Source organism: Thamnophis elegans, chromosome 1 (genome assembly GCF_009769535.1).
Source record: "Thamnophis elegans isolate rThaEle1 chromosome 1, rThaEle1.pri, whole genome shotgun sequence".
NCBI lineage: Eukaryota > Metazoa > Chordata > Lepidosauria > Squamata > Colubridae > Thamnophis > Thamnophis elegans.
In genome coordinates this window covers 26696726-26722032 of record NC_045541.1, presented here as the reverse complement: position 1 = coordinate 26722032, position 25307 = coordinate 26696726, and the positions used below count along the sequence as shown (strand labels likewise).

The window sequence follows — 25307 nt, the reverse complement described above, 5'->3', positions numbered from 1 at the left end:
GGTCTAGACGTATGTAGTTACATAGTTACCATTTTTCAGAGAAATGTATTTCTGCCTCTGATTCAAATCAAATGATTTTTCTCCAGAAAGTGCCCCCAAATTATTTTAGGAACACTCATTTAGATAAGTGAGGTGATCCAAATGCCAATTTTTTCCCCTTGTACCTAAGCCCTTTAGTATACAGTGAAACTGATTGATGTACTTGAATAAATCTAAGTATAATTATAGAATATAAGTCTGATCAGCAGCTTTTTTTTAAACAGTAGCCATGTGTTCTGATTGGAGGACAACACAAGTTTCAAAAATGCTCTTCTCCCTTGTGGATGGTGAAGCTTCACTCCAGAAACCAAACAGGAAGTATCTAAAGGACAGGTCTAGGCTTCCAGATTCTCTGATATTTACCTAGAATTTTGCATGACTAATGTCCTATTGAGTCCTTTCCAAGGCAGATGTTATTGTATGATGGTGTTAAAGGCATGCAAGCTATTCCAAATAATACTACCTTTTCCAATTGACTGATGATAATTTTTTCAATGCCAGAAGTGTTCAAGTGATGCTCCAGATGTTTCGAGATGGTACGCAAGGAGCCTATTATTATTAGTACTATCTTTATTTTCTTTTGTCACAGTTTTTCTGTTTCTATATGAAGGACTTTGTGGTTTGTGATCTTCTCCAGTTCTTTGTCTTTATTCTACTTTCTCCAGATATTGCTATATCCACTACCTAGCCCTTTTTTTTGCCTTTCTTATCAACAATTGTTAAGTCTGGGGTGTTACATGACATGTGCTTTTTTGTTTGAATTTTAAGGTCCCAGAACACTTTAGTTTCTTCATTTTCTATCACTTTTGTCAATTTTCTAGTCCCACCAATTCTTGCTTGCAGGCAAATGGTGTGTCTTGCAGATATTCCAGTGCACCATTTTTGCTACTATGTCATGCTGTTGTTTGTAGCCAGCCAGCCAGCCAGTCAGTCTTATTCATATTGTAATAATTGTCACAATCATATTTTCATTTAATATTCTGATTTCCTGTCATCCTGGGTTATCACAATGTCTCCCTCAATCCGTAAGATTTCCCTTTCAGTATCTGTATTCATTTCCCACCACCCTGAAACTTCACAGGCACATTTTTATTAAATATTATTTATTATTCTATTTATGTTTGACTTTCTCTGAAAGGTCAAGCCTGTACAGCTCCCCCATTTTAGCCCTACAACTATAGATAGAATAGCTAGGTTGGACTAAGACAGTGGTTCCCAAACTTGGCAACTTTAAGACTTGTGGACTTCAACTCCCAGAATTCTCCAGCTGCTGGCTGGAGAATTCTGGGAGTTGAAGTCCACAAGTCTTAAAGTTGCCAAGTTTGGGAACCACTGGACTAAGAGATTGTTATTGACCCAAAGTTAAACAGTGAGCTCCATGACTGAACAGTGACTTAACACAACATGAGAGCATGAGCAAAAAATGTACTCAGTTTGACGGGAGATGGCCACGTGGCTTAGATTGACAATCCAGGCCCAATAGGCATTAATGCTAGGATCACTGGATCCAGGCTTAAAAAAATCTGAACCTCGGTTTATGTTCAGCTATAACTAACATCTAAAAGCAGCAGAGTTTTTGTATTTTGAAAAAATTGCAAAATAACTCACTTAAAACCTTGCCGATTTTTTCCCCCAGCGTCCTTGCTTCACTTTATTTTCTGGAGATGTCAAGGAGTTTATTAATGTAGGATTAAAATGTAGGATCCCCCCCCCCCAAGTTAATATGGTATGTTCCCTTTTTTTGCCTGGTGCAGTTGCATCCATTGTGGGGGGGGGGAATCTTTAATTCATTTCAAAGGCTTGTATTTTATTCTTCACTCTGCTGTTTTTTGAAACGTTGACTCTAATCTTAGTATTATTTATTGCGGTGTAGCATTCAGGCCAAGTTACTCATCGGAAGTAGTACTGGAGCTAATGAGACAGCTATGATCACTTACTTAAATCCCATTAATTTCAGTAGGACTTGGTCTAAATGCTACCTCCAACAGTTTGCTTAGAAAGGAGGGTAATAATTTTAATGCATCACAATATGCATTGAAGTATTCCAATAAAGTATTGCTCATATAATTCTGATAATATAGCATGGCATTTTATTGAAAAAATCTCTTGCCTTATAGGCAGAATGTGTTAGAATGAATTCAGAACATAAAATTGTGAGTCAGACATTTATCACAGTAGCACTGCATGTGTTTTAAGAATTATTATTTGCCTGTGTAGTAATGTCCACTTAATCACTTTAGATGTTTTGCTCTGTTGATTCTCTTGTTGCTAGTAATGCCTCTATATATTCCTGGATATTATTTGTGATTTACTTTAAATTGAATATATGAATTGTGTGCTTATAGGTGTAATCCTTAAATGTAATATAATTACAGTAAAATGGGCATTTACAGCTGAAGTTAGAAGACAACAGAGAGAAACTTTGTAGTTCCTTCTCTTTGTATAAAAGTTTAATATTCTTATTCTAAGTGAAGAATTATGGTTACGGGCAGTTATGTGACACAGATTTAACTCCAAGATGTTCCTATGGCATGCAGTATGTGGCTGCAGTTCCAGGAAAGTGCTTCAGATTTATTATAGATTTATTTGCTGTTTCTATTATTGTCCCCTTGAAAAAGCTGCACTTTTTCCTGGACTCACAAATTGGCGTGCATTCCAAGAAAATACACACTGAATCTTGGAGGGGTTAAAAAGGTAATACGTTAGTACAAGTATCTTCTACTACTTTGTTGTTGCCTTTTTAATGCCTCCTGAAATCAAACACTTCTTTTAAGATGTCACTGATAGACAAAGTGTGGTGCACATGCCCATGCTATAATTGAAGCACTTTTCCTGCATATCCTTAATATTACTTGAAACACTGCAGGACCAAGATGCAGCTCTTTTGTCCAATCCTTACAGGTTGACTGAGAATGTCTAGAACTATGCATTCCTGGGAAGTCATTAAGCTAAATCCCACCTCAAACAATTGTAAGGCGAAACCGACTCTTAGGCTCTGACACAATGTACTTGAAAGAATAGGGTTACTTGAGACAAATGCTCGCTATATTTAAGCAATGGCTTTGCAAACCACATCTGAATAGGATCTCAACTTCAATCCCATTTTTTTGCTTTTAAATAATGTACAGTTGCTTTAAGGTGAAATTTGGATTTGCCAATCAGACACCCATGTAACAACTATGATATTTGGCCTTTCTCTGCTGATGATAGGTTGAAGCAATCTTCACCTATCCTTTAGCCAGCAAAAACAAACAAACCAACAAACCTAGAGCTGTGGGAAATTTGCTAGGGACAAGATAAAGGAAATGCAAGCAACATCTCCGGAACAGAGCGTAAGAAAAGATGACCCAGGGCATGTTGGTGCTGTGGTGAGATGCAAGTAGGGAAACTACTCCCTTGGATTAAAATGAAAGAAAGAAAAAGATTAGATGTGAGAAAAGGTTGAGCTCAGAGGTGTCAGTGAACATTTTCTTCTTTCTAGGTACTGAACAAGGAATTCAAATCAAAGTAGCAGAAATTATTCTCCAAAGGTTGCATGATTGACTTTTATTCATATAGATATAAAGAAACTCGAACGTTGGAGGGGGGCGAAAGAAAGGGTGTATGGAGGGTCGAAGAGGTACATTGGGTTTCTATTTTGGGGGGTATTATTGACAATAGCAATAGCAGTTAGACTTATATACCGCTTCATAGGGCTTTCAGCCCTCTCTAAGCGGTTTACAGAGTCAGCATATCGCCCCCAACAACAATCTGGGTCCTCATTTTACCCACCTCAGAAGGATGGAAGGCTGAGTCAACCCTGAGCCGGTGAGATTTGAACAGCCGAACTGCAGAACTGCAGTCAGCTGAAGTAGCCCGCAGTGCTGCATTTAACCACTGGCTGTGTTTATTAATGTTATATGGCCCCGGTTCTGTACAGAATATGTGTGACTGTACAAAAATGAAAATGGAAAATAAAACACATTTACAAATAAGAAACTCATATTTTTTTTACAATTTTAAAAGCTATCAATTAAACTTCCATAACCAAGCATTTATTCTGCAGAATTAATTAATGTGGTTTGGTTCAAGTAGATAGATCAATGTAGACATAAATGGGTCTTGCCTACTACTAGATTCTCTCTCTCTCCCTCCCTCGCTCCCTCCCTGTCTCTCTCTCCTGAATTATCTATGAATGTAGCAGACAAAAAACTACAAATCCGCTGTTTATCATACCAATATTGGACACGTGACCTGCAGGATTTGGCGAACAAGGCTGTCCCAGATAATATGGACCTAGATGCTGCTGCATGGGTATTTAAGGTGTCAGGTCCCTTATAGAATTATGACTAAAAACTAAAGGAAAAGATGGCTACAGGCAAAGCTGGCAATATTTTCCCTCAATTTGTTAATTTGCTTATTATTATTTTTTTAAATAGTGTCATACAGCAATTTGGTTACATTCATTTGGAGCAGGTGAACAGATGTGAAGGAACCAACGCTTTATTGGACCTGCACAGTAGGATGTGTAGCTTCAGGGTATGACTAACTTGTGTGAATCATGCAAGGCAGAGGCAGGAAGTAGCCAGGCGGTTGCTTACTTATGTGGCAAAATGGAAAAAAGATGAGCCGTTAACCCCATTGAGGAGTTTTTCAAAACATGACTTTGTAGTTCTCAGATTAGCCATTGTTTTGCTTTTCCCTTCTAAACCTTTGAGCAAGGAAGACAGCTAAGAAATGTCTTCAGTGGCAGATGTGAAAATGGCTCAGTGTTAGATCTCCTCTGTTAGAGAAATGGATTGAATATAATGTCTCTGAGGCGACTGTGTGAAAATATACAGCTGCTATGCACTCACAAGTCTCTCAGCAACTATTCAAATTTCATGCCAATTTCTAGTTGTCACCCCAGCTTTTAAATAGTAGCTGAGGAAGATACAGGAAGAACTTGGAAAGGGCTTAGTGATGTTGGAGAGGGTGCTAGGACATTATTTTGCTTGTATAGGGAGGAGAAAACAATTGAATACAAGCCATCAGTATTTGGATTTGCCTCAAGGAAGCAGCTCAGAGTGGCTCAGCTCCCTTGTCTGGAGAATCTTTGGTGGTCTACAAAGTGCTTAATGGAGGGGAAAATTAACATCTGTGTTGTAGCTGATTTGCCCAAATGCATCTGCCTGCTACTGATTAGCTTGCTATTGTTCTTACAGCTTGTGTAGACTACAGGAATAGGTCCTCCATGGGACTGGCTCAGAAGGCTTTGGGGAAAAAATATTGGAGAAAAAATAGTTAAGAGTTAAAAAAGAAAAGTAGTTAGGTTACTAATTAGAAACGTACTGTACCTTTCCAATCTTGAGCCAGCCGTATAGGTTTAAAGAGAATTCCAAGGGCTAATTCTTACCTTAAAAACCCTGAAATATTAGGTGTTGCACCACCACGACTTTGTTTCCTTATATTTGAACCTATATTAAGATAACCCAAAGCTTGCTTGCTTTCTTTCTTTCTTTCTTTCTTTCTTTCTTTCTTTCTTTCTTTCTTTCTTTCTTTCTTTCCTTCCTTCCTTCCTTCCTTCCTTCCTTCCTCCCTTCCTTCCTCCTTCCCTCCCTCCCTCCCTGTCCCTTGATATGAACATGGGGTGCCACAAGGAGGAGTTTTTCCAATACTTTGCATTACAAATTTAGAGATTGCACCACTCACCAGGATTCTTACCAAGGCGGAATAGGATTCAACTGGTGAAGCAACAGAATTTATGCTGGCATATCTTTCTAGCAATTGAAGACCGTTGGACTTCACTTGTGGATTGGGTAGTCCCCCTATCTGTGCCCCCCTGCCTTTCCATTCAATCAGGTTCAGTTTTTGGAGACTGCCTGGACAAGTCCCTGCAGCCCTAGCTTCCTTCCTTCCTAGAGCTGAAAGAAAGTGATTGGCCCAAAGTCATGTAGCTGGCTTTGTGTCAAAGGCAGGGCTAGAACCCATGTTCCCCCAGTTTCTAGCCTGATGCCTTATTCACTACACCAAACTGGCGCTCAAGCAGTGCCTTAGATAACAAGTTTTTCCCTTCTCTGTTTTAAGAAATAAATGGTAACACTGAGCTCATGACTACAATGCTTTCTGGTTTGTTTACATAGATGGGCTGTTTCTGACAAGATAAGCCACCGTTTTTGCTATGGTTGTAACATTTATTTCTGTCCATCTATTCATTTGTAAATATTTGTTCACATCTGACCATTGATGAATAGCTTCCCCTTTCAAGCCTTCTGATTTGCTAGCTTCAAAATGACACTTTACATTATGGGAGGCAGAACGATACACACAATGTTATCGTCCTGATGCAAGCTACCCATGAAATTGCTCAGAAGTGGCTCTGAATCAGAGCTTGTCCTTGCCTCATAAATGTTCTGATGTTGGTAATCTAACAAATGGCAGCAACCTGTTTAATGTACTAATGATACTAATGAATTCTGAGGATTAATTTTCAGTTGTAAAAGCATAAAAATGCTTTTTAAAAATTAGGTAATGGGTTGGTTTTCCTCAAGACTGGCATTTACTGCATTTGTTGTTGTTGTTTTCCAGTATATTTTATTATTATGTATGGCAGCATCTCTCAATCCAGTGAAATCCAGATGTGAAGATAGGGAGAAGGTGCTATTAGCCTGTCATATCATTTCATAATTATTTTTAGAATAAGCAAGAGCCTTCATGATCAGAGCAGTCTGATAAATGCATTTTCCCCCCAACCTGTTTTTATTTATGTTTTTATTGATTGTTGCTATCATTATATGAGAGAGGTGGCCACAAAAGTTCAATAAATCAGTCAACGGAATATTAATATGAAAATGTGAAGTTGGTGGGTAGTAACTCTTGTGGCATTTTAATTGGTCCTAATAAAGAGATTGGTCAATGGTGAACTCTTCTCTCTCTCTCTCTCTCTCTCTCTCTCTCTCTCTCTCTCTCTTCTCTCTCTCTCTCTCTCTCTCCCTCCCTCCCTCCCTCCCTCCCTCCCTCCCTCCCTCCCTCTCCCCCTCTCATCTATCTATCTAAAATCAATATTTACTGAAGAAGTAGCTTAAAATGTAGCTTGGATGTCCCCCACACTATTGTGTTTTATTCCATGATTGCTTTCATTGAGTTTAGTCGTATGTTTACCATCAGGATTGGTATTTTTACATGGAAATAAATCCCATATGTTCAATGGGAAGGCTTTATTCCCCTCCCCCCAAAAACAACAACCACCACCAAGCCAAACAATATGCAAAGATATGTGTTAAGCATTTCCCAATATAGGAGAATGTCCAATTGTTTTGACAGGACAACTATTGTTGCAAGAAAACTGGGTCTTCAAGAATATTTCTGGATCAATAAGCTCCTTAGTGCTATTATCCCATCTTTTGAAAGGCAATTTCTAGTTGAAAGGCAATTTTAAGCTATCCTTTCATTCTCTCCTTAGCAGACTTTCTGTAAGTGTACAATAAGAGAAATAGTATGGAAAAATACAGGAGGATTACAAATATGTAATGTCACTGAGATCCACTGTAAAATTCTGTGATTGACTGAAGAGGTTGCAACATAAAGTTATTGAGCTCTACCACAAAGAGATTTTTCCCACCACAGCAATGGAACATATTAATGATGATCATATGTTGCATTTAAGTGATTACTACCCTGAAATATATATCGCTCAGTTCTGGGGGAGGGGGGGTTCCCCACTCTTAGGAAAAGGAATGCTTTGAGAAAGTCAGCCATATTTTTGCACCTGCATCCCACATTTGCAAACAGGGAAAAAATAGAGCAATAAAAAGCAGAAATGTTTAACTGGGAAGTTCCGATCACATTCATCTGCAATGCCCACCCACTTTCCCGTTAGAGAGTTCCAGGCTACAATGCAACATAGAACATAGAATCATAGGGCTGGAAGGGACCCTGGAGGTCTTCTAGTCCAACCCTGCTCAAGGCAGGAGACCCATACTATCCCAATCAAATGTTTTCCAATCTATTCTTGCAAATATCCAGCAATGGAGCACCACAAGTCTGGGAGGCAAGCTATTCCACTGATTAATTGTTCTCACCATCAGGAAATCTCTGCTTTTACTTTGCGACTACCTTAAGCAACCTTATTTAAACCAGGTTAAAAGCAAGAGACTTTTAAAAATCAAGCTTCTACTGTGATTTCATGGGCACATCCAGGTTGATTCTGTGGCAACGACAAAGAGGCTGGTCCTGGGATGGGAGACCACCAAGCCTGAACCACTTTGGCTTTTAAGTGAAGACAAGCTTAACCTGGTTTTGCTCATTGCTGACACTTCCTGTGCTTATCGCCTGTGGGTCCTTGGTTTATGACCTCAGACAGCAGCCGTTGCAACTGCAGAGATCTCAGATTTCCATTGAAATGCTGTTTTTTTTTCTAATTGAGAAATATCTAACACAGGGATGGGCAATGATGGCCCCTTTAAGACCGTGGACCTCAATTCCCACATGCAGGGTATAGTTTGAAAGAGGATTGGAATTGCAGATGATTGTGGATAGGTAAAGGGATCAGTAAAATGAGTGGACTACAAGAAGGAAGCCATTAGCTCAGGGATGGAAATTGCAAACTTGTGGCAAACCTGAAGCCTTAAAAGCATTCCAAATGCATTTTACTCGCACACCTGTATCTTTGTTTTTGATTTTTTGTCAAATGGTGGATGAATGCTACACAGGTAGTCCTCATCTTATGACCACAAATGAGGCCAAATTTTTGTTGTTAAGTGAGACATTTGTTGAGTGAGTTTTTTCCCATTTTGCGACCTTTTTTATCATAGTTGTTAAGTGAATCCCTGCAGTTGATAACCTGGCTGTTAAGTGAATCCAGCTTCCCCATTGACTGCTTGTCAGAAGATCACAAAAGGTGATCACATGACCTTGGGGCACAGCAATGGTCATAAATATGAACCAGTTGCCAACCATCTGAATTTTGCTCACGTGATCATGACAAAGGTTGTAACATTGAAAAATACCTGTGAGTCACTTTTTTAATGCTGCTGTAACCTTGAACAGTCAGTCACTAAATGAACTGTTGTAAGTCGTGGACTGCCTGTATTATATCCATCAGAATAAGAAGGGTTTTGTGGTCTCCCGCTGATGAAGGCAACACCAAATCAGGATGGGAACTATGGCATTCCCCCTCTCTTCCAACAGAGGTGGGCTGCTGCTGGTTCGGACCAGTTCAGGCGAACCAGTAGTTCCAACCAGTGATTGAGCCCGCTCACCCGCCCCAGAGTTATCCCGTCCTATATAATCATGTTTTGAAGCAGCACGCATATGCGGAAGGTGTGAGCTCACATTTTCGGTTCTGGGCAAACCGGTTGTTACATTATGCCTTCTGCCTTCCATCCATTATTTTCTTATATTTCCTGATTAGGGGTATCCCTCTCTTGCTTCTTCTTTATAGGATTGCAATTTTAGGTCTGTGGAACAGCAACTCAGGCATATTCTCTAAAATATACAAGGGTTCTTCTACATAGCCCTCATATTGAAAAGGAACTTGGCCCGACCAATTATTGAATGAACTTTTCTAGATCTATTACCATCCAGAGGAAATGAACCTCGATTTCTGTTATTTGTAGTCATAATGACCAAACTGAAGGATTCCTAGCTGCAGAAAGCTGAAATAAACAATCAAATGAAAATAAGTATTGTTTCCATTCAAGAATGAAATATCCCCTTAATAAAATGAAGCAATTAGAAACAATTGGTAGTGGTACAAGCAATCTTTCTACAGTGTAAATTTTGCTACTCTCTGGGCTGGCAAGGCACAGGTAATTTGTTCCTGATAAGATTAAAGGAGATTAGAGTAACTGAGAAACAAAAGGTGAGGAAGAAACTTGAGGGACATAAAATAAACATTAAGGCAAGTACACACACCAAAGTTAGTGTCCTCTAAAGCCCAACAGGACATAACCTGGTCAGTTATCTTGGGCAATATAAAATGCTTGATGTCTGTTGAAAAAGAAAATAGGTACTGTAAAACAGGAGAGTGCTGAAATGAGTGAATTACTGTTAAGCTTTTTTAAAAATAATGGATAGTATAGATCAGGAGTTTCCAACCTCTGATCCATGGACCAGGACTGGGCCACGGCATGCCAGAAACCGTTCTGTCCAAACAAGCGAAGCTCCATTCACGAGATGCAGGCAGCATGCGAAACTACCCCCCCCCCCCACGCTCCACAGAAAAACTTCGCTCCACAGAACTGGTCCCTGGTACCCAAGAGGTTGGGAAGCACTGGTACAGATTATATAGCTAGAATTTAGAGAAGAAGGACATCATTTAGAGAATGAGTTTGGCAGTGATTCTGACCGGCTCAAGATTGACTCAGCCTTCCATCCTTCCGAGATGGGTAATATGAGGACCCAGATTGTTGGGGGCAACATGCTGACTCTGTAAACCGCTTAGAGAGGGCTGCAAAGCACTGTGAAGCGGTATATACTTATATTGTTGGATCCGCTGTACAGCATATGAATAGCAATATGAGAACTGCTTCATAACAATGTCGCCTGGATTACATTAGGCTTCATTACACACGCCATGGAACAGAATGCTTTTGACTGTCAATTGAGTTAGAGGAGAAAATATTGCCTTAGACTGCAGTTTTAAGTAAAAGAAGATTATAGTCTAGATGGATTTTTCACTTAAACTAGCAGGATTGTTCTTATAATCTTTAGCTCTCAAGTGATTATTCTCTGATGAAATGCCATAAACAAAGAAAAAGTTTGGAACCATATATTTTGATTATCTGCATTCCCCCCCCCACTCCCCCACCCGAAAATTTCATTAAGCCCTCCCACATAAATTGTCTTTATGGGGCAAGTGGTTAGACTAGAAGACCACCAAGGTCCCTTGTAACTCTGTCATTCTGTTATTCTGTTAACTTGAGGATAGTATTTTTTGGAAAAGATACAACTATCTTCCTGCAACATAAGCTACTCCAAAGTAGCTTTATGCTGGAAAAGAAGTCCATGTTATTATAAGCAGAGATTGGTGACCTTGTGTTTAGTAGGAAACATCCAGCTACAAGTGGCAACTACTGCTTCCAAGTCAAGTTATTTATAAGAAGCTGAATATATCGATGGACAGTAGAAATACACCGAAGTGAGGAGCAGAGGGGAAGAAGAGGGAGGGGTAGAGAGGGAGGGAGAGGGGATTGGAAGGAGGGGGAGATGGAAGGGAGGGGGAGAAAGGAGTGTTAGAGGGAGAAGGGAAGTAGGAGAGGGGAATGTTGGAGGGGAGTAAGGAAAGTTGGAGGGGGGAGAAAGAAAGGGTGTATGGAGGGTTGAAGCGTTATATTGGTTTTGTATTTTGGGGAATACAAGGAAGGCTGTGTTTATTGCTCAATGTTATATGGCCCCAATCATGCACAGTATATATGTGACTGAAATGAAAATGAAAATGAAATAAAACAATTTGCAACACAAGTCAAGTTATTTCACACCACTGAAATATGCTGCAGAATCCAAGCGGAAAGAAACAGTTTCCTTTATTTCAAAGTTTCTTAGGAAGACTTGAACAGCCTGTGACAGCAAGACGGGCTCCACAGAACATTTCCAACAATTTCACTGCAATGGGACTGAATTAAACAAAACCAGGAAACTGGGGTTTTCCCCCTCACTCTAATGATCTCTACTAAATTCTGTGGAAGAGGACTACATGGGCAGGAAAATCAATGATGAGAAACTATGCATTTGGCTCTTGTCAAGAAACTTGAGGACAACAACATAGAATTGCTGTTCCTTGCACTTTTCTCTTGCTTTACAAAACATTTATAAGAAGTTTCCCATGTTTTTTTTGATTTATATAAGCTTTGATTCATTGGCCTTTCACAATCATGGGCCTTTTACAATTTCTGTGCAGATCGGCAAGCCTACACCAAGAAACAAAATACTTTACTTATTATTATAAACAATTATATAGCTGCCCAGCTTGCACATTAGAACTCTGAGCAGCTTCCAGTAAGCCAAAAATAAACAAAAAGATCCCTGAAATAACTCATCCAAAAGCATGTGCACATTCTATATTGAGATGTTAGTCGTCAATTATGAACTCTAATATGTGGCTCTAAAGCAGAGGCAATCCCACAAATAACCTGCACTTAAAGAAGGCACTTGAGGCTGGTGGGCAAATCTGAATTTTCAATAACATATTATGGAGGTTCTCAGACTTTGGCTCTAAAGTATGTTGCTATTTTGCTGAACCTCATTCTAATTCTATATTATTGATGCCCATGATAACAGCAAACAAATCCTTAAATTGAAATAATTTAATTTAATTTATAATTTTCATTTTTTTAAAGTCCAACATATTTTGAGACAAAGGAGGCAGAGCCTAACTTTTAACTAGATAACTAATAACCAGCATATACAAGTGCTAGAACATATAATAAAAATTGTCCTGCACCATGCCATATCAGGGTGTTGGTGACCTATGAGTAAGAAAGTGTACTGGAACTATGTTCCTTGAAATCTAATGTTCTCTGTTCAGGGACTTGGTTTGCTTTTTACATTGGGGTTATTTAATTATGCAGCTGCTAGTTTAATAAACTATTTCACCAAGTTTTGACAGCTAGTTATCATATTCATTTTCTTGTAAGACTAATAAGAATGAGGAAGCTTCTTTTTAGAAGCAAAGATTCCATCCTTTTGAATTGGGGAATTTCAGGGCTGTACAAAAACTGGTTATTTAATGGAAATTGGAAATGCAAGCTGCAAGTTTTATATTCAGGTTAAAAAAAGGTAAAGGAGTTCCTGTGGATTTTACTCCACTAGTCGTTGCCGACTATATTCAGGAAGCAAATGTAGGAGATGAGCAGGCTGAGCCCGAGGGAGAGATCAAACGTGTCATAAGTCATGAGTCCCTTCACATCAGCAACAGATCGAAGTCTGGTCCACCTTGAATGCCTCTCTTATCTTTTCTGCATTTCTCTTAAAGGTCAGTTGGCCAGATTCTTGTGAAGAGCTTAAGCTTGCACTAAATCTTTATACTCGTTTGAACTGCCTTAATTTCCTGATTTCCTTGGCAATTGACAGCAAGACAATTACAGAATAGGGACAACTAATCATAATGGCAATAACCATTCCTAGTTTCTTATCTTTGACATCTGGTCACCTAAGATATGTATTTATTTATGTAATAAAAAAATCAGACCTATAAGAGCAAATTTATTGTGCCAACCACCTAGGTAGCCCTTTCCTTTTTCTCAGGATTCTCCCTTTCATTCTCATCCCTATGGGTCTTCATTCTAAGAGTCAGGTTTTTGGAGTGACTAACTAGTTCTGTTTAGTCTTGGGGGGGGGGAGGTTATTTTTAGAGGTTTCCTGTAAGCTTTTCCTATTCCTCTAAGCCATAAAGTTTTTCTGGATCCACTGATATTGATATTTATCACTTGTATGCAATTAGCATTGACTGGTGGATTACTGCCAAAAAGTTGCAACCCCCATCAAATGATTTATCATATAGTTAGGACCAATGGATTGTTTTACAGATGAACTGAGACATGTTCTATTTATTTTACATAGCCACTGATCTCTCAGACGTGACTCTGCATGGCATACAATAAAGCAAATAGTTAAAACATATATATTCATATATTCATATATACGTGTGTGTGTGTGTGTGTGTGTGTGTGTGTGTGTGAAATACCACTCACGCATCATCATGAAATCTCCAGAACCTTAAAGCCTACAAACTTAAAATTTAAATTTGGCACGTATGTTCTTCTTAGCTTCTAGGTGCTTGCTAAGAAAGGATTTTTCAAAATGACCATCAGATCATTAGTATTTCTTATATTATTATTAACACACTCCGATGCTAAGGAGTTAGATGTTCTGTTCCCCTTCCCACCTGAAAAGAATTCTGTCCCAACTGCTACTAGGGCATGGCCAGAATGTGACTCATCCAGCCTTCAGGCTGGGAGTTTAGACATTCTACCCACCCCTCCCCACCTGAAAAATGCTCTGATGCTAAGGAGTTAGATTGAGGGAGAGAAAGGAATAAGATACGAGAGTCCTCTGTGGGCAAGCCTGAGGGAGAGAAGAGGAGGGGAGAGGCCGATCGTAACTACTCATTAATTTTCAAGCTGTAAGTGTTGATTTGTCAAGCCCAATCACATAGTTTTGTAACGGAGCACAGGTATCCAGCTAGTCTTAAATAATCATGACAAACAATTAATATAAAATATAAAGATCATGAGAGAATGCTCCAACATTTCATATATAGCAGAACCATCTTGCATGCTCCCTAAAACTCAGGGATTCCCTAGCCTGCTTAAAAAAAAAAAGACACGTTTTAAGATATTTCTGAAAATCCACTAGCATTCGGTTTAATCTCAGTTCAGGGGAATGGTGTTCCAAATGGTGGATGGCAGAAAAGGCTCATCTCGAGGGTCCCACTAGAGGGAGTTCTTTGGATGGTGAAGGAAAGGCAACAGGGTGACTATGGTATAGAGATTCTTTCCTTTCCATCACAGAATCATAGGCTGGAAGCATTTCCAAAGCAGAGTCAGGCTTGAAATTCCAGCCAGTTTACAGAGGTGAGTCATGTAAATGTATATGCAATATTTTCCTAATGAATTCAGTTTACTTGTAATGATCTGCCATGAATCATCAATAATTTCATTATAAATGAAGCATTTAAAAACAGTTTACACTTTTATACTTTTTTAAAAAACTTAGAAGTAAAATATACTAATTTTACCAGGTTTTCTACAAGATAGGTTATATATTGCTAGAGATTGATGAGCATTTTTTTTTAAAAATCCTGGAGCACACTGACATAGAAATAAAAAAAAACATGATTAGAGAAACAAAAGGAACCAGAACCATAAAAACCAAACGATGGATTTATTTTTATTGGAGGCTGTGAGTGGTATTTAAATCTCTGCGGAGGCGGCTAGATTTTAGATAGTAGGTTTTATTGTTTTAGTTTTTATATCAGGAGGCTCCAGGTCCAAGAGGGGCAGTATCTCATGAGCATTTGTAAAAGACAACATTTCCCCAGGCGGTTTGTTCTTGAAATATTCAGAAGAGCCCTGAAATTGATTTTTTCAAGGAAATCAAAAATATGGAAGTTCCGCTCACCGAGAGATATTACTGATGGGATTATTGTAGGAATTATATGTTTATATTCTTTAATAATGATAGAAGCTGAATTTGGTGACGTAAGTATCCTTTGCCTTTGGTCATTTAATAAAATATATTATTTAGATGACCTGTAAAGATAGAACACTGTAACGTTTACAATTAATGATGATCATTTGTTGAATTTTTGAAATGGATTATTTTTGTTGCCTAACTATCTAGGTAAGTTACTATTTTTTTTCATAACCAGTTTCATTTAATTACATTTCTATGTGTGAAGAAGTTACAGAGTTTGGTACAAGGTGGGTGGCTATATGATCTTTTTAAAAATAAATATGAGGATTTGCAAATTTAGAATAAACTGTCATTGTAGAGCAAATGAATGTGCTGTCCATTAAAGTCAACTAATTAGCAGATTTGCATTTTTTCCTTTAATGTTGAAATGTGTAACTTTAATGATATTATTGGGATAAACTAATAAGTCAGATTTATTCTCGCATACAAGGCAGTCCAATATATAGCTATAATGGCCATATTGGCAGTCTAATACATATGCAAAAATTGCCTACGATCCAAAATTTAGTATATAACTAGACGGGTGGTAAAAATTTGTACCAGATCTATGTGTATCTATCTGAATAATCCGATCATTGTATTTTTCAGGTGTCTAATTAAGGATTTTGAAAAACGTCCATCAGTCACTCATCTTTTAGAACATCCCTTCATCCGACAGGCCCATGGTAAAGATATGGCACTCCAAAAGCAGTTGAGCTACCTGATCCAGGCACAACAACAATTGGGCGCTGTGGCCAAGATAAGGTACTATCTAATTCCTCAGATTTCCTCCAGTAGAATTCAAGGGATTCTTACTACAATGTATGCATATATTGATAAATACATGTATAAAGTGGTAGAGTTTTTGTCCCACTTGAGTTCTCTGAACGATCTGTATGCAAAGCTTATACGAATGAAGTTGCATTGTCATCTGCAATATAAAACGAGGCTTATCCTGACTCAAGTGACATGATGAGAAGCATCTCAGTAAACTTGGGGATCATGGCCCTCCTTTTCTGAAGTCCATTGTGGATAACTCGGTTATTAAGTATGTCCTTATCTTAGGCACCCTAGTAATGGGAGTGGGGGCAAGGAATGCAATGTGTGTTGTGACCTGCTGTTACATATTTGCCTACAACATCAAGTTGCAAAGTTAAAAGTTTGTATAATGGTGTCATTGGGAGTATTTCGTTATTTTGGTGTCATTGTGATTATGAACAGATACCTTTGCCTATATGTAGAACAGGATTTTTCCTATGATTGAATTTCTCTTCATGATAGTTGATACAGCTCATACAAATAGAACATTTACCGTATACTTTTCTTATTTGTCTCCTTTAAATGCATTCAACAATAATGGCAACTTCACATAATGGTTGTGCACTCAAGTGTTCATTAATCAGTAAATGAAATGTAAACAGGATACATGTTCTTGCTTTATGACCTTTATCGTGTGAATAATAAAAAGTATTGGTGATGGCATATTAGAAATGTAAAAACAGTATGGTTTGTTTAGCCATTGTTTGGAAAGCTGAAATTAACTTTTTAAAAATCTTTCTCAGTATCACCAACTACATTTCTATAAAGCCTTGTATTCTATCTCCATTAAGAATGACATCTTTTCCAATATAATCTGAAAGCCAGAATAGGAGGCATTCCTTGATTTTGTGGCCATCCATAGGGTGGCAGAATTTCACTGTTTTCGAAGTAAATTTAAATGCAAATGAGCACACACTGTTTCTCCTCAGCAGAGCTTTTGCAATATGAAATTTATCTAGTGTTAGATAAGATGCAAAGCATTATTGTAAATAAATATCTACTAATGCTGATGTGGAAAATTAAATGCCATGACTCATAAGTTATAAAAATATGTGTGCATATTCAGGCACAATCACTTTGCTTTTTCAAAACCAAAAGCCTTAATGCAGAAATGCAAATTGTCCTGTAGATTTTTTCTAAAATAAGAGCCTAAATTAACTTTTTCTTCTTGTTCATGCTTTTGCTTTGTTTTGCTATAAAGGTGCTAGGTATACATTTTATTTCTTCTATATTTCTTCTCTATTCTATGGGGTTGGGGGATTTTGTTTTGTTTTGTTAACAATTCTCATAGTACGAGAATTTGGTAGCTGCAGGAGGTATCCTCTGTTATTCAATATAAAGTGGAATATAAGTTGGTCTATTCATGAAATAGAATGAAATTCTATCATTTTAGGTTACAGTGCAAGGGTATCACTCTTTATCTGGATGTGGATTTTGACAAGCCTAGTTCAACACAACTGCTTCAGTGGAGAGTGTACCAGATGAAGGCCAGTGTAGGCTGTTTCTTATTAGACAGCTCTTTAGAAAACCAGCCTGCTACTAACAGGGAGTTTGTAGAGACAGCATTTTATGACAGTTTCAATTTGAATTTGAAAGCAAGGTGCCTATTTGGAATTTCTCCTATGCTGATATAATTTGAAAGTACCCTTTATACAGGTAGCTCTAGATTTACAACAGTTCATTTAGTGACCGTTCAAAGTTGCAACGGCACTAAAAAGTGACTTATGACCACAGTTAGAACCTTTGCAGCATCCCCATGATCATGTGATCAAAATTCAGATGCTTGGCAACTGGTTCATACATACGACGGTTGCAGCGGCCTGGGGTCATGTGATCACTTCTGGCAACCTTCTGTCAAGCAAAGTCAATGGGGAAACCAGATTCACTTAACAACCATGTTGCTAACTTAACAACTGTTAAGTGATTCACTTAACAAATGCAGCAAGGAAAGTCATAAAATGAATCAAAACTCACTCAACAGATTCTCACTTAACAACATATCTGGACTATCTGTAATAAGCCCAGAATTAGCTGTTGGAACACCAAAAGGTGGGCATATAGAGCTGAGGGTCTGGAGTTTTTTAAATGTATTTTCTTCCAGAAATCATCTGATCAAATTTCAGGGCAAAAATAGTATGCTGGGAAACTTAAATGTGAGCAAGTAAGTTACCATTATCAAGCATGACCACATCATAATTGCTAATGATTATACTAATTATTATTATACCTTTATCCTGCCTTTTTATATATAAGTCAAGTGTGAAAAAATACCTAATACGTTTTTGTCCTATTTTCCACACAACAATCCTATGAGGTAGGCTTGGCAGAGAGAGAGAGAGAGAGAGAGAGAGAGAGAGAGAGAGAGAGAGAGAGAGAGAGAGGGAGAGGTGGGGGGAGGGAGAGGCCAGCACCTTTACGTTGGCTCTCTAGAAAAAGAGTAGAAAGGAGATAATATAATCTCCTGGCATGCAAGATATAGCAATTAAGGTTGTTGCTTAAGTACTTATGATGTTTGTAGAAAGTACTCCAAGCAGTGGGATTCTTGCCACTGTGGTTGGTCAGGCCTGATGATCATACTGAAAATTCAGCACTTTTGCTGTAGTAGAGGTCACAAGCCCAATTCTTCCCACTGTTTCAAGAATTCTCATTATTTCTTTTTATGTTCTCCCTGTGACAAAAAGAGGAATGTGGATCAGTTATTTCTATGCCTGTTTGAAAGCTGTTCTGTTAATCTTCAGAGAGAAAAGGAAATGTACGCATTGGGTGCTAGATGGGAAAACTGTGACAAGATAATACCTTTAATGTAATAAGGAACTAATAAAATATGGCCACTTGAAAGGAACAATTGATTGGGAAGACAAGCCAGTACAAGAACAATTGTGACCTAAATAATGAGTGTCTTTGTTATGCCTTCCAATGATTCCACTTTTGATCTTATTTTAGTTTTATTACATTTGTGATCCATTTCACTACAACACAGCATTTATCTCTCCCTTAAAGCTCTGTACCAACCACACAGATATGTACCATCAGTGTCATTAGTGCATTCCACTGTATTTAATACAAGTAGTAAATGGTTCTGTTGTTTGCTAAACTAATATATGCCAAACCAGAAGCCCCCTTGTAACATGAATAAACCAAGTGTAGATTTCTGGAAAAGCAAGTTATGGCCATTCTGAGGGAGTTCAATAGCAGATGAAAAACCAAACTACGAACATCCCTGTTTTTTAAGAGCCATGGTGGCGCAGTGGTTAGAGTGCAGTACTGCAGGCTACTTCGGCTGATCACTGGCTGCCAGCAGTTTGGCAGTTCGAATCTCACCAGGCTCAAGGTTGACTCAGCCTTCCATCCTTCCGAAGTGGGTAAAATGAGAACTCAGATTGTTGGAGGCAATAGACTGACTTTGTAAAACCGCTTAGAGAAGAAAAGAATGGAAGAAGGTTAGGTTAGGTTATAGGTTTATTTCATTTCTATGCCGCCGTATTCCCGGAGGGACTCAGGGCGGCTAACAAACCTGGGGGGGGGGGGGTAGTACAGACAAGGCAACACAACAAGCAGATACAGAGAAAACAATTTTTAAAAACAATCAACAGTCACACAATTCGAGCGGGGAAGGGAACTCATCAACCCCAGGCCTGCTGGAACAGCCAGGTTTTAACGGCTTTACGGAAAGCCTGAAGGGAGGTGAGGGTCCTAATCTCCGCGGGGAGTTCGTTCCAGAGGGCCGGAGCAGCCACAGAGAAGGCCCTCCTCCGGGTAGTCGCCAATCGACATTGGCTGGTAGATGGAATCCGGAGGAGGCCTAATCTGTGGGATCTGATGGGTCTTTGGGAGGTAATTGGCAGCAGGCGGTCTCTCAAGTACAGAAGAATCAATACTTGAGAAAAAAATATATTGAAAGCAGACGTCATTATTATCCATCTGAATAGATCTCCGGGTGTCACTACATATAGGATTGGCACTGATTACAAGTGAACCAAGTTCCTTTTTTTCTTTCTTTTTTTTGGAACACAGATTTGCCTACGTATTGATTTGAACAAATATTTTTTTTTAGTTTTCCAACCCAACGGAATATTAGAAATAAATTATGTAAGGGAACCTCACTCTATTGTCGGTGGGTAATTCTCTAAAAGTATAACAGAGCTGAGGCAATTTTAATTGGTGGGAGAAGCTGGAAGAAGAAAGATCAAAGTTAAATAAAAGGGCTGGATGAAGCTGAGGGCTGGGGGCGGAATTAAATCTGGGAAAGAGTCCTTTAGTGGGAGTGATTGATTCTATGAAAGAATGTTGCCAACAATTCCATTCTAACTTCCCTTCTTCCCATCTCCTGGTCATATGTCCCACAATAGAGCATGCATAGGGTATCCTTTGCTTCTCAGTGGACATATACAGTGCATACTAATATCTATAGACACAAGACAAGGGGACAGTAGAATCATGTAGCCACAATACATATAAACCCATCCAGATTAGATTTTGACATACATACACAACTCGCACACACCAAGACTACATATGCCCTCTTTCTAATTAGACCATCACATAATGTAATATCTCCTTCCACAGGGCCTCAGGACAGGCCACACCTTGGAGAAGGCCTTGGGGCTTTCCTGGTGGGCGCTTTGCGGCAGCACAAACTGGACAACTGGCTATGTAGGACTCAATGTCTTTTTTTAGCAAAGGCCACCAAAATTTCCTCTTAACCAGATGTAGAGTCTTTACAAAACCAAAATGGCCTGCCATTTGTGAATCATGGGCCCGTTGAAGAATAATAGCTTTCAGGTTAGCAGGAACATACAATTTAGCCCCTACCCAAGCCAGTCCATCCTTCATAGTACATTCATTTGAATGTTGTTTGAACCGGTCATCGGACTCAAGGCCTTCCTTGAGTTTGCCTATTGAGGTCCATTGTGATCTCTTAATTCAAAATGCTTTGGCTTCTGGTAACCACTGGGGCAGCAAGACTTTTCGCTGGGATGACTGGGTGAGCTATGCTCAGCTTCGAGCTGTTGTATTGTGGAAGTCTGGATAAAGCATCAGCCATGAAGTTCTTTCTCTCCCCCTCCCCCCGGGATGTACTTGACGGTGAAGTTGAACCGGTTGAAATGTTGCGCCCAACGCATTTGTTTAGGAGATAGCTTAAGAGGGGTCTTCAATGCTTCAAAATGTTTATGATCAGTCCATACTTCAAAAGGGTGTTTAGCCCCTTCTAGGAAATGTTGTCAGGTCATCAAAGCCCACCTGACTGCAAAAGCTTCCTTTTCCCATATAGCCCATCGTCTCTCTGTCTCTGTCAGTTTGTGAGAGGTGTAAGTGCATGGCTGCCGTTTCCCATCAGTGTTCGTTTAAGTAATACTGCCCCCACCGCCACATCATTGGCATCAGCTTGAACGATAAATGGTGCATTCATATCTGGGTGTTTCAAAACGGGTTCAGCTGCAAAAAGTCGCTTTAATTTCTCGAAAGCGGCTTGACATTCCATAGTCCAATTCAAAGACTTACCCGGTCTGGGCTTGGCCTCCCCTTTTGACTTTAGGAGATTTGTAATGTGCAGAGCAATGCTGGCGATTGAGGGGATAAATTGATGATAAAAATTCACAAATCCCAAAAAGCTTTGTAATTGTTTCCGGGTTTTCAAAGGTCCCAGCTGATTGACTGGGACTTCTTTTGTTGCCCTGTATAGGAGAATGGAGCTAGAAGGCAGGTTAGTGGGGTGGGGAGGGAATGGGGATTTTACAGTATCCTTGCCCTGGAGTGGGTAGGGAATGGGAATTTTGCAGTGTCCTTCTGCTGCCCCACCCACCAAGCCCCGCCCGCCAAGCCATGCCAGGTTCATCAAGCAGAACCAGTAGTAAAAAAATTTGAATCCCACCACTGGGTCCAATATTGATAAATTATTGCAGCATTCAGTTGTATGAAGTTGCTTAAAACAACTCAGTGTTTTATTCTTTGATCCATATCAGCATAAGGGGAGGGCACAGTGCCACAAGATGGCTAAGGAGACCAACAGGGGGATAGAGAGTTTAAAAAAAGATGCTATATTCCTTCTCAGTATTGCTATTCTGAGTAAAGCCCTGGTATCCTTCTGATTTAAAATTTTTAAATTTTCAATATTAAAATAATTTCTTGAAAATGATTTGATAGGATTTAGTCAGTAGTCTTTCCTGAGATCTCAGAGAAAATTCATTTGTTCAAAAACAAAGGGGGTGATTATTATTTTATTAGAATTGGCAGGATTATATTTGTTTTGTGAAAGACATACAACCCTTCAGAATATGTGAAAATTTAAAGGACTTATATTACAGGATAGATTAATATAGAAACACGCTCTTAAAAATAAATAAATATCAGATCTTTCTGCTTTACTGATGTCTGACTCACAGGTTTTTTTCTCAGACATCTCAGTAGATGTTTTCCCACTGCCCAAGGGGGAAAACGCAGTAGGAGATTTTGTTTGTTTATTCAGAAAAGGAGTTCAATTGAAAGCTAACTCAGCAATTAGCTGTGAATATAAGGTGCCCTCAATCCAAACACAATGATTGTAAACCATCCATGCATTAAGTTAAAAATTTCAAGGGCACCTGCCAAATCAGTCTCGAAGGGCATCCTGCTAATGCAGACTCTTTTCCAACGCTTCTAGTAAGTGACAGGATACTAAGGATATTGTTTTAATACCCTGACCAGCTCAAGGTTGACTCAGCCTTCCATCCTTCCGAGATGGGTAAAATGAGACCCAGATTGTTGGGAGAAATAGGCTGACTCTGTAAACTGCTTAGAGAGGGCTGTGAAGCACTGTGAAGCGGTATATAAGTCTAAGTGCTATTGCTATTAATGTTGGTAATATTTTCTATTTCTTCTTTATATGTCTTGGTGTTTACACTACCTTGTAACACAGGGTTGTCAAACTCCTGGCCAGCATGTCAGATGCATCAGGCGCTGGCCACGCCCACGTCCTGCTTAGTGAAGGGGAACAAAGTCCCGATACATCACGTGCCACTGTTGTGACAACCTGAGTTTGACACCCCTGTTTTAACATATGTGAGCCAGTTCTAAGATACAAACCTGGAATCTAATAAAGAAAACCTTTGTCTGTATAAAAAAATATGCATGCAAGTGTACGTAAACAGTTTATATAATATATTGAGTAGCTATAGAGACATACGTTTTTAATATACAAAGATTCCTAGGTGACTGATATTGATTAAATTGGGTGAAAATATCCATGGCTGAAGGGGTGAACGAAAGCAAAGTGTAGATATTATTTCTGTGAATTACTAAAAATGTTAGTCCTTCATCAAAATGTTTCTTGGTTATTTCAAATATAGCCAGAACATATATTTACTGAGGATGGATTCTAATGCGGTAATTTTCACCCCTTCTTGTCTGTGACTTTTATACCTTCCCAAGGTCAAATGAGCTCTTATAGTTCTCTTCTGGGTAATTAAGTCATAACAGCAAATGGGTCCTTTTCAGTTTTGTGGGCTAATGAACATACTTCAACAAATGTACAGTTTACATATTTGTTGCAGATAAGTCCAGCTTTACAAGTGAGATATTATAAGGAGCTCAGATCACTCTTTCAAAAGTTTTGGAAACAGGACATATGGTAGAAAATAAAGAAGATTTGCATGAGAAGGTAGGACTAATTCAGTTGCTGAAGTAGCTTCTCTGGCATCTAAGTTAGCCTAGCCTCTATCTCTTATTAATGGTTCCTATAAATGCAGAAAAACGGAATACTAGGGTAAAAATGTAGGACCCCCCCCCAATTTGATTCAAATAAACCCACCCATCTGCAGCTCAGTTTATTTCTGAAATGTATACACCACTCTATTCCAAAATAGGCTGTAAGCAGCTTACAAAGAACAAAAAGAATAAAATAAAAACCAATGACATAAAAAGAACCCAATAATCAATAACTATAAAACCTTCCCCTGTGTCTTCACACTGAGGGATAACTACCATAATAAGACCAATAGCCAAATGCAAGGATGAGATCCATCTGTCAGTGATACTACCCCAAAGTCCCTCCAGAACAATTGGGGCCAGCAGGATTGGTCTGATCTGATCTTGAGTGGAGTGTTCTTTTGAAGAGGAGGAGTGGTCACTGAAAAAGCACATTCTCATACTCCTAGTGACAACAGTTCTTCAAAGTTGGGACTCAAAGGATGTACCCCCTACTAGATTGCATTGTACAAGAAGAAAGCATTGGGAAAACATGATCCTACAAATGCTTAGTCACTGAGTCATGCATGGATTATAAAGGGACAATCGGCAGCTTGAATTACACTTAAAAGCCAATTTATCAGTGTAGATCTCACAATAGTTATGTTACTTGGGCAAATGTGAAGTAGTTTTTAATTACTTAAGTCACTGTCACTTCCTGTCATCTGCTCCTCAATCAGAAGCAAAGGAGTGTGTGTGTGTGTGTGTGTGTGTGTGTGTGTGTGTGTGTGTGTATCACTGCTCACAGCTATGTTTGGAACCCATATCATACTTCCTGGCATTGAACCTGTGTTTCCTACCCAGATCTTCATAACTCCAGGCATAGCATTTTATCCAATTAGATTGGTGGCATGGAACCAAACTATGTTACATTGGCTTGCCAGCTCTGATAATCTTCAAAAAAGTAGATCTTTAGAATAATGACTATAGGAAGAATATAGAAAGATAAATTCACCTGCTGTTTTCAAATTGGGATTTCCAAATACGCAAGGATTGAGTTTGGCTGCAACAGTTTAAGACTTGAGGAAGAAAGACTCAAAGGGTTAGGAAATAGTCAAGTAGAAAATGTAGAGTGACAAATGTACAGATAAGAATATAGACATTGAATATAGAGATAGAGTTCTTGCACTAATAGGAAGATCCTAGATTAAGATAGGTAGTAAGACAATAAATAGGAAATAGATAAGCATAGAATTAGCATTAAAATGAGAAGTAAGGAGAAGGTCTTACATTTTATGTAACAAAACTACCCATATTGGGACAAAAACAAATGTAAGTTTTTGTGTCTGGGGTCTTTATCAAATTTTTAAAAAATTCTGAACAAAAACATAAATCACATATTGCTTGTTTGCAGGAATTGATATTTTATAACTTCTTTTCAACAAACAACCCATTGTATTATTTAAATGAATTTCATCAAATTCCTTTCTTATTACAGTTTTTTCATAACATTGATGTGAGGAACTAAATAAAATTGTTAAATGCTTTCTTTGATTCTATCATTTTTAACTAAGAATATTATAGAAGCCCTCGAATGTACTGAAATCATAAATTATATCTTTCACTGGCCAAATCAAGTCCCCAATATTAATAAA

General features: G+C 38.6%; 1 protein-coding gene across 1 annotated transcript in view; it reads left to right on the top strand.

The window, feature by feature from the left end:
* The window catches only part of MYO3B (myosin IIIB), a 261296-nt gene that overhangs the window by 59039 nt on the left and 176950 nt on the right, over positions 1 to 25307 (top strand). Inside the window, 1 exon segment of the mRNA XM_032238384.1 lies at positions 15781 to 15936. Within this exon segment, the coding sequence (XP_032094275.1) occupies positions 15781 to 15936 (156 nt within the window).